The sequence below is a fragment of the Saccopteryx bilineata genome, chromosome 10, assembly GCF_036850765.1.
Source record: "Saccopteryx bilineata isolate mSacBil1 chromosome 10, mSacBil1_pri_phased_curated, whole genome shotgun sequence".
Lineage (NCBI taxonomy): Eukaryota > Metazoa > Chordata > Mammalia > Chiroptera > Emballonuridae > Saccopteryx > Saccopteryx bilineata.
The window spans coordinates 50895922-50905612 of NC_089499.1; the positions used below are offsets into that span (position 1 = coordinate 50895922).

The following is a 9691-nucleotide window of genomic DNA, read 5'->3' on the forward strand; positions in this document are numbered from 1 at the left end:
GAAGGGAGAAAGTAAGTTATAGAACAATATGTACAGTATTATCTCATATTTAAAATGTATATGTGATTGTGCATTGGAAAAGGTCCGAAGGATACGTATCAAGCTATAGGTAGGATTTACCTATAGATATGTATGTATTCCTATAAGGATATAAGTATGGAGCATAAAGAGGTGAGCTCTCTGTCCCCTAAGGTATGCAAACAGAGATTGGCTGCCTCATTTTGAGCAATGCTATGGAAGGGATTACCACATCCTTCGGAAGTGACCTCGGTCCCCTCTTAAACCCTGAGAATCTCAGAGAATGGGAAAACCCGGACTAGGAGAATAATCCATCCCTACAGGGAAAGGGTTAAGTGAGGATGGCGTTCCTGTGGGCGGGCTCGACGATCGGCAGCGCCAGGCTCTGTTAGCCAAGTCTGAGCATCTCGGAGGATGCGGCGGGGCGAGCAGCTGCTGGGACACGCGCAAGGTGAACGCGGGGGCTGCCTGCGCGACGCCCAGGTGAGGAGCTGGTAGAGGGAGGCGGCAATGGCGGGGCCCGGGCAGGGAACAGGGCCTGCAGCCCCCATCTCGGGGCGAGCAGCAGAGCTTGCATCAGAGCCCAACCCCACCCGGGACACTGCGGGAAGGCGAGGAGCCAGGGGAGGGGAGGAGGAGGAAGAGAGGTAACCTGAGATGGATCAGCTCTGGAGGCTGCCTTGCGCTGTCCTCGGGCCTCTCCCCACTCCCGGAGGCAAGGAGATATCCCCCAACACCCCCGTCTCTGAGAAAAAACCCAGCAGCTGGAACCCAGTACGGGGCCACCCCTTCCTTGTCCGCAGATGCCCACATCTCTTGGATTGGGGGTGGTGAGCAGATGGCATATGCTTATCATTGAAGACCCAACTCAGCTGTCTCCTCCTCTTCAAAGCTTTTCCAAACCCCTGTGCAAAATGAACCACTGGCGGGTTTCACAAGTATGGCTGTGTGACCTTGGGTGAGTTGCTCAACCTCTCTGAACCTTGGTTTCTTCCCCTGTGAAATGGGTATATATACACCTGCTTGTGTTGGGAGGGTTGGATGAGATGACATGCAGTTAAGCTTAGCACAGGAGCCTAACTGGGTAAGAGCTCAACACAGGAGTACTATTACTAACCAGTAACTGTGTTAAGGGATTTTCAGTCAGTTCCCCTCAGCTCACCCCCACTCCTGACACTGGAACTCAGGTTTCTGTTTGGATCCCCAGCACACGTAGCCTGGGCTAGGAGCAGAGAGAACATGGGGATTGGTGAATGTCTGAGAAATGAACCAACAAGGACTTAAGGCAGAGTCTAAACTCAGTTTGGGGGATGGCTTTAAAATTATTTTATTTATTCATTTTTGGAGAGGAGAGAGAGAGAGAGAGACAGAGAGAGAGAGAAGGGGGAGGAGCTGGAAGCATCAACTCCCAGATGTGCCTTGACCAGGCAAGCCCAGGGTTTCGAACTGGCGACCTCAGCATTTCCAGGTCGACGCTTTATCCACTGCGCCACCACAGGTCAGGCTGGGGGATGGCTTTAAAGGGTCTTTGAACTCCCTGAAATTGTCCACAACTTTTGGTGAACCTGGGTATTTTTCTGGGGAGAGAGCCTGGAATTTCCACTGGATTCTCAAGGTGTCTGTGGGCCACCAAGGGTTAGGAACCAGGAAGATTTGGGCATGACTGTTTCCCAGAAGAAAGGAGCAGGACCTCCACCCCTAAACACACCCAGGCCTGGGCTCTCAGTCGCTGTCCTCTTCCTCTTCTGGCTATGGGGTCCTTCCTGCCTCCCTGGCTCAGCTACAGACTCTCAGGAAGAGGAACCTTTAGGGAATAGATAGCCGGGGCCATTCACACACTGTGGGGCTGGAGACAAGAAATGGAAGATGCAGCCTGACCAGGCGGTGGCGCAGTGGATAGAGCGTCGGACTGGGATGCAGACGACCCAGGTTCGAGACCCCGAGGTCGCCAGCTTGAGCGTGGGCTCATCTGGTTTGACCAAAAGCTCACCAGCTTGAACCCAAGGTCACTGGCTCCAGCAAGGGGTTACTCGGTCTGCTGAAGGCCTGCGGTCAAGGCAAGTATGAGAAAGCAATCAATGAACAACTAAGGTGTTGCAACGTGCAATGAAAAACTAATGATTGATGCTTCTCATCTCTCTCTGTTCCTGTCTGTCTGTCCCTGTTTATCCCTCTCTCTGACTCACTCTCTGTCTCTGTAAAAAAAATTAAAAAAAATAAATTAATTAATTAAAAAAAATAAAAGAAATGGAAGATGCAGATACAGCCCTAGAGAAGCCCCAAGCCAGTGTAGGAGACAAGAGATTACTACAGTATATACCCAGGGTGATGCAAATGGGGTGGAGGGGGGTGTTAGGGAAAGAAATGTCTATGCTGAAACAAGCCACTGTCATAGCTTACCTGGCTTTCTGCACTAGCCTCTCTCCCCCGTTTAAAACATTTATTAGATTATGAAACTCCCATGCTTAACATCTCCATTGGCTTCCTAAGATACTTATAATAAAATCCAGGTGACTTATTGTAGCTAGATCCCCTAGTGATCTAGCCCTGCCTTCCTGATTTCATCTCTCTCTGCTACTTTCTCCTTAATTTGTTGAGCTCCAGCCACACTAGCCTTATTTCTCTTTTTAACTTAAATTTTTTTTAATTTAAAAAAATTTATTGATTTTAGAGAAAGGAAGGGAGAGAGAGAGAAAGAGAGAAAGAGACAGACACATCAATGTTTCTGTATGTGCCATGACCGGAGGAAATGGAACTAACAACCTCTGTGTATCAGGACGATGCTAACCAACCGAGCCATCCAGCCTTTCTATTTCTTGAACTCTCCTAGCTCATTCCTGCATCAGGGCTTTTGCACTTTCTGTTCCCTCTACCAAATACATTTTCCCCATATCTTCGAATGGCTGTCTCCTTTTTCTCATTCAGCATTCAGCTTAAATGTCACCTCAGAGAGGCTTTTCTAGCATCCTCTGTGTAAAGTAGCCCCTATCCCTCTACCTCTTAATCCTGTTTTCTTTTCTCTGTAGCTCACCTTATTTAACATCATTCATTGTCCCTTACCTAGGCTGCCCAGCTCCATGAGTGCAGGCATCTTGTCAATCCTGTTCACTGCTTTATCCCCAGGGCCTGCCACATAGTATAAGCTCCAGTAATTTGTTGAAATAGTTAAGGGGGGCTGGTGGAAAAGAAAGCTTTCTGGACAAAGGGAAAAGTAAAGGGGCTCTAATATTTAGGCTCCTATCATAGGCTTGACCCATTATGTGTTTTGTTATGTAAGTCTTATAAGAGCCTTTAGAGCAGGGGTCCCCAAACTTTTTACACAGGGGGCCAGTTCACTGTCCCTCAGACCATTGGAGGGCTGGACTATAAAAAAAACTATGAACAAATCCCTATGCACACTGCACATATCTTATTTTAAAGTAAAAAAAAAAAAAACAAAAAAAAAACGGGAACAAATACAATATTTAAAATAAAGAACAAGTAAATTTAAATCAACAAACTGACCAGTATTTCAATGGGAACTATGCTCCTCTCACTGACCACCAATGAAAGAGGTGCCCCTTCCGGAAGTGCGGCAGGGGCCGAATAAATGGCCTCAGGGGCCACATGCGGCCCGTGGGCCGTAGTTTGGGGACCCCTGCTTTAGAGTAAGGTATTCTTATTACACTTATTTTACTGATGGGAAAATCCTAAAGCAAAGACATAAAGTAACTCACTCAGGAACTGTCAAAGTTTGGATTCAAACCCAGGTCCCTCCTCAAATGCAGGGTCCTATTCCTCCACTTCCTCTCTACCTCTCCGATATTTGAGCTAGGACTTCAAGAATAGGAGTTCAGCCTGAACAGGTGGTGGCACAGTGGATAGAGCGTCGGACTGGGATGCGAAGGACCCAGGTTCGAGACCTCAAGGTTGCCAGCTTGAGCGTGGGCTCATCTGGTTTGTGCAAAGCTCACCAGCTTGGAACCAAGGTTGCTGGCTTGAGCAAGGGGTTACTTGGTCTGCTGAAGGCCTGCGGTCAAGGCACATATGAGAAAGCAATCAATGAACAACTAAAGAGCCGCAATGAAGAATTGATACTTCTCATCTCTCTCCCGTCCTGTTTGTCCCCATCTGTCCTGTCTGTCTCTCTCTTTCTCTCTCTCTCTCTCACACACACACACACACACACACACACACACACACAAATAGGATTTCAGCAAGTGAAGGAGAAGGGAGAGGGCATTCCAGGCAGAGGGAGTGGCAAGAGCAAAGGTATGGGGCATTAGGCAGTCCAGTAGGTGTTGAAGGGTAAGTGAGCTGCCTGGTATGGTCTTGGAAGGCCAGAAAACAGTGTTAAGTCTCTCCTGAGGGTGATAGGGAGCCACTGAAAGTTTTGAAGCAGGGCAAGAGGCATGGCCAGAGATGCAGTTTTAAAAGGTCACTCTGGGTAGCACAAAGAGACAGACCAGGAAGAGGTAAAAGGGTTGGGGGGGAGGGAGACCTGCCTCATGTTGCTCTTTGTTCTTTTCTACCAGCCCCCTTGGGGAAGGCACAGGAGCCCCTATTCCTCATATGTCATTCCCCTTCTCCATTTTTTTTTAGGCTCATTCAGTGAGGACTGGAAGTTGAGGGTCTAGGCCTGAGCATCAGAGTGGACCATGGGCCCCAGTCCATTGGACCATGTATGTGGCCTCCTGCTGCTATTGCTGCTGCCATCCTTGAAGGCTGGCCTTGCCCTGGGTGGGGGCCTTCCCAGTCTACAGGAAGATTCAGAACCACATCTGATCCCGGGAGCCCTCCCCAAGGGCTCTGCTGGCACAAAGCCCAAAGCCTTTGACGTCCTCTGGGAGAAGTCCAGAGATGAGAGCCCTTGGAACTCCAGTGTACCCCAGGTTCCTGCTGAAGAGGTGTCTGAGAGAATTGAAGATTCTCCCCTTGGTCCAGCCCTGCATGGACCTAAAGCAGCCCATGGGACTCAGAGAGAAAGACTCCCAGTAACATATGATTTCCAGGTGGCTCAAGGGCCAAGTTCTCAGGGCTGGACAGGAACTCCTGTCTCACAGGAGCCTCTGGAGCAAGATGCACCAGCACCCCATCCCATGGGGCCCCCCCATCTCACATTCATCCCCACAACTCCCAAACTCCAACTCAGGGTACCCACAGCACCTCCCTCCCTAGGGGAGCCTGGAAGCCAAGTGGGACAGCAACCACTTAGAGATGAGGGTCTGGTTGCCAAAGCCAAGAACAGGGTCTCAGAGACATCTTCCTCAGCCCACCAGGGTCCTCCCCACACTCTTGCACCCAGCTCAGGCACTATCAGGAAGCCAGTGCTGGAAGAAAAGGGTGGGGGTGAGGAAGGCTTCCAGGAGACAGCTCAAGGCCCCCTCTTCACCCAGCAGGATCCAGCAGCCTCTGAGGCTGGCTTGGTATCCCCAGTTGAGGTGGCATCCACTCAGGAGCCTGGGTCCCAGCCAGACCTGGCATTGGCCAGAAGCCTCCCTCCTGCCAAGGAGCTGCCAGCTGAGCTCCCCAAGAAGGCTGGAGATGAGAAGACTGGGGCAGTTAGTTTTCCAAGTCCCTCACTGAAGCAGGCTGACTTCCCTGATGTTCAGGGCTCACCAGGACCCCAACCTTCACATCCCCCAGTCTCAGAGGCTCCTGATGGGCAGCCCAAGTCAGGTAGGTACCAAAGTGAAGGAGCCAAGCAAGGCTGGGAGGGGCAGTATTCCATGGCAGCTTGGTGTCTCAGTTTGTGTGTGTCCTCTGGCCCCTCTGGGTCTCATTTTCCTCATTCTGGCAGATGTGGTGATTGTGCTTTTGCTCCTAGGGAAATTAGACTTTGGGGACCATAGGAGTGTCAGGCAAAGTAATGACTGTTTTTGTCATTTCAGAGATAGCAGCAATGAATGGAGCAGACCCCATCTCTCCCCAGCGGGTAAGAGGAGCAGTGGAGGCCCCAGGTACCCCCAAGTCCCTCATTCCTGGCCCCATGGACCCTGGCCCAGCTACTAACCAAACAGAGAGCCCTGTGGGGGCCCTGCAGCCAGGTGAGGACATGGCTGGGGGTCTGGGGAGAGCGGATACTTTGTCTAACTAAGAACCTAAGAACCTGAATGAAGTCCATATGGGAGGGTGGGAGTGAATGAAGATAAACACCTCCTTAAAGGAATTGGCTAGAACCTCCTTCAAACAACTTGTGACAATAAACTAATACTCACTAGGTACTCTGGGAGAAGTCATTTGACCTTTGGGGGCTAGAATGTTCTTAAATGTAACATGGATGTATTTAGTGCAGTGATTCTCCAATTCTGGCAAATCACCCAAGGAGCTTTTAAAAAATTCCCAAGGAATTCTGATTCACTTGGTCTCCAGGTGATTCTAATATGCAGAACATGTTGAGAACTGCTGGCATATTATTAATAAAGATGATAGCACGCATCCATTAACACTTATTGGGTGCTGGGCACTATGCTAAACATTTGATCCTCACCACAGTCCAGTGAGGTAGGTTCTGCTATCATCCCCTATTTACAGATGTGTTTGGAAAAGTTAAATTACTTGCCCATCACACTAGGGAATAATGGAAAATCAAAAGCACTTTACAAGGGGTATTTTAATATTGTTATTATTACAGATGAAGCCGAGGAGTGGCCGGGGCGTCCCCAAAGCCATCCCCCAGCACCCCCAGTCCAGGCCCCGTCGACGTCACGCCGGGGCCTCATTCGGGTCACCACGCAGCGCGCCCTGGGACAGCCATCCGCTACGGAGCCCTCAGCCAGCTCCATGGCATCAATCCCAGCCTCTAGCCCTCCGGCCAACGCCACCGCACCTCCCCTGCGCTGGGGTCCCCTTCGGAGGGTGCTAAGCTTTTCCTGGGAACTGCACGTCTATGGGGTGGGGGTGCTCTTTCTGCTGCCAGCGTTGCTGGCAATGGGCTCTCTAGCAGCCGCCCACACAGGGCCCTGGTTGGCACTGGTGGCGGCAGTGCTGGTGCTCCTAGCATCGGGGCTGCGATCTGCTTACATGCTTGCGGACCCGTATGGCTCGCAGGCGCGGCTGGGTTTACGCGCCGGCCTGGTGCTCTATAACCTACCCTTCCCCTTGCTGCTCACTGCTCTAGCGGCCTTGACCCTGCTCGGCCTGGGTGCCGGGCTGCCACAGAAGCTGCAGAACCCGCTTCTGTTGGGAGTAGTGGCGTTGGTGCACGGCGTGGTGTTACTCACTACAGACCTGCTGTCAGCGAGGCCGGCACTGAACCTCCTGGCTCAGGGCTTCTCGTGCGCCTGGGGGGCAGCCGTCGCTCTGGGCACGCTCTGTCTGTGCCGTCGCCGCCTGCTGGATGGGCCGCGGGGCTGGGATGTCAGCCCGGGCCCACGGCTACTGGCAGTGGCTGGTGCGCTGGGGCTGCTGGCCAGCGGCTTACAACTGGCGGCCGCGCTCTGGCTATACCCAGGCCCTGGCCGCGTGGGCCGCTTCTCATGGGCCTGGTGGGGAGTCCATTTCTGGCTGCGCCTGTTGGAGCTTACTTGGGCTCTCGCCTTGGCGTTGGCTGCCATGGCCGCCGTCCGGCCCAGGCCGCCCACAGAGCATGCGTGCTGGGCTAAGCTGCTGCGTCTGGCATGTCCCGCGCCCTCGGGCAAAAGCGAGGTGCCGGAGCGACCCAACAACTGCTATGCAGGGCCCACTGGCGTCGGCACAGGCAGTTTGGACATCAGTAAGAGCCTCATCCGCAACCCCGCAGAGGGCGTTCAGCCTGCTACGCCCACTTCGGGTGCCTGGGGCTCGGCTGCGTCCCTGGGCCGCTGTCACCGGGGTGACCCGGGACTCTCCCGTAGCAGCGTGGAGCCAGCGCCGTCGATGAGTGAGCTGGACCTGCGGCCCCCTTCTCCTATCAACCTGAGCCGCAGCATTGACGCGGCACTCTTCAAAGAGCACTTGGTGAGGGACAGCGTGTTCCGGCGCTGCGGCCTGCGTGGCTTGGCCACCCCGCCGCCTGGGGGCGCGCTGCGGCCGCGTCGGGGCAGCCACCCTGACGCCGAGGTCGATGAGGCGGGCTCTTCGCTCCTCCGAGGCCGCTGCTGGTCGCTCAGCGATGTGCGTGTGCGCGGGCCAGTCCCACCACACGTGGTGGACGAGCCTGATCAGGTGGCTTCTGGTAGCTCTGTGGACAGCTTCTCCCGGGGCTCGCTCAAGATCAGCTGGAACCCTTGGCGCCACGGGCTGTCATCGGTGGACAGTCTGCCCCTAGATGAGCTGCCCAGCACGGTGCAACTACTGCCAGCCCCAGCCCCAGCCCCTGCTCCTACCAGGCCTGGGGAACCCACGACTGAGGTCCAGCCTTGCTGCAAGCCAGGGGATTCCCGCAGTGCCTCTAGCGACACCATTGAGCTCTGAGCCTCCCTGTGCTGCTGCAGGACCTGGGCCATGCTGTTGGTGGCCATATGACCTGGTCAATTGGGACAGTTGAGCATTTCAAAAACTGGCATCCTGGGAGCTGCAACCTGACTGCTGCCCCCACAGCCAGCCAGGAGTGAACCCACCCCTGTATTTTGTTTTTTAAATATCTCTATTTTCTCCGGCAGGAAATTCACACAAAGGCGGTATACAGGGTGGACATGCATGGATTTAGGTATGGGGCATGGGGTCCAGGTGCCCCAAACACCCCTCCAGACTCCTAATTGTGGAGGATTGAGGCTCGCTTGTCTAGACTGACTGTCCTCTTTGTGCCAAAGAAATAAACCCTTGGGACTTGGTTCATTGCCTCCCTCTGGGCACACCAGGATCCTGTTCAGAGAAGAGGTAGGAGGCACCCCCAACTAGTAATTCCAAGTCCAGTATGTGGTGGGGACAGGAGGACTGCCAAAAGAAGGGGCACTGGACCCTTAACAGCTTTAGAAATAAGGCTACCAATATTTTATTGAACATATACTATTTGTTGTATATACTCTCTTCACATTCATCATCTTATTTAAGTCTCATAAGCCTGAGGAGAAAGCATTATCATTCCCATTTAATAGATGAGAAGAGTGAAGTTAAGACATGAAAGTTAGCTGACCAGGCAGTGGTGCAGTGGATAAAGCATCAGACTGGGACGCAGAGGACCCAGGTTCGAAGCTCTGAGGTTGCCCACTTGACTGCGGGCTCACCTGGCTTGAGTGTGGGCTCACCAACTTGAGCATGAGATTATAGACATGACCCCAAGGTCGCTGGCTTGAGCAAGGGGTCACTCACTCTGCTTGTAGCACCCCCCTCCCCCGCCAAGGCACATATGAAAAAGCAATGAACAACTAAGATCCCCACAATGAAGAATTGATGTTTCTCATCTTTCTCCCTGTCTGTCCATATCTGTCCCTTTCTGTCAAAAAAAAAAAAAAAAAAAAAAAAAGAAGAAGAAGAGAGATGAAAGCTATTTGTCCAGGGTCCTTTGGCCCAAATACTGTTAACAGCGGATGCTGAACCCAGAAAGTTCCACCTCTCCCGTCTCCTAATACTTCAGGGTCATACTTCTCCTCTCTGCTCCCTCTACTTCTCTACCAGGGTGGCCCTCTGTTTCCCAGGGTTTTAGAAAACTTCCCTAAGGGTTGGGGAGCTCTCAGTAGCTTAGGCTACTCATTAGTTGGCAAACTCATTAGTCAACAGAGCCAAATATCAACAATACAACGATTGAAATTTCTTTTGAGAGCCAAAAAATTTA

General features: G+C 52.5%; 1 protein-coding gene across 2 annotated transcripts; it reads left to right on the forward strand.

Annotated features, from left to right (window-relative positions):
• The first annotated feature begins 381 nt into the window (after positions 1 to 381).
• PRRT3 (proline rich transmembrane protein 3) lies at positions 382 to 9324 on the forward strand. Of its 2 annotated transcripts, none has more exons than XM_066245546.1 (5): positions 382 to 501; positions 911 to 976; positions 4600 to 5676; positions 5889 to 6044; positions 6632 to 9324. In XM_066245546.1, the coding sequence occupies exons 3-5, from the start codon at positions 4656 to 4658 to the stop codon at positions 8389 to 8391; spliced, it is 2937 nt and encodes a 978-aa protein (XP_066101643.1). In that variant the 5' UTR covers positions 382 to 501; positions 911 to 976; positions 4600 to 4655; the 3' UTR covers positions 8392 to 9324. The 2 variants fall into 2 exon arrangements, with proteins under 2 accessions (XP_066101643.1, XP_066101642.1); XM_066245545.1 differs by having other exon boundaries at positions 415 to 501; positions 822 to 976.
• Positions 9325 to 9691: the final 367 nt, after the last annotated feature.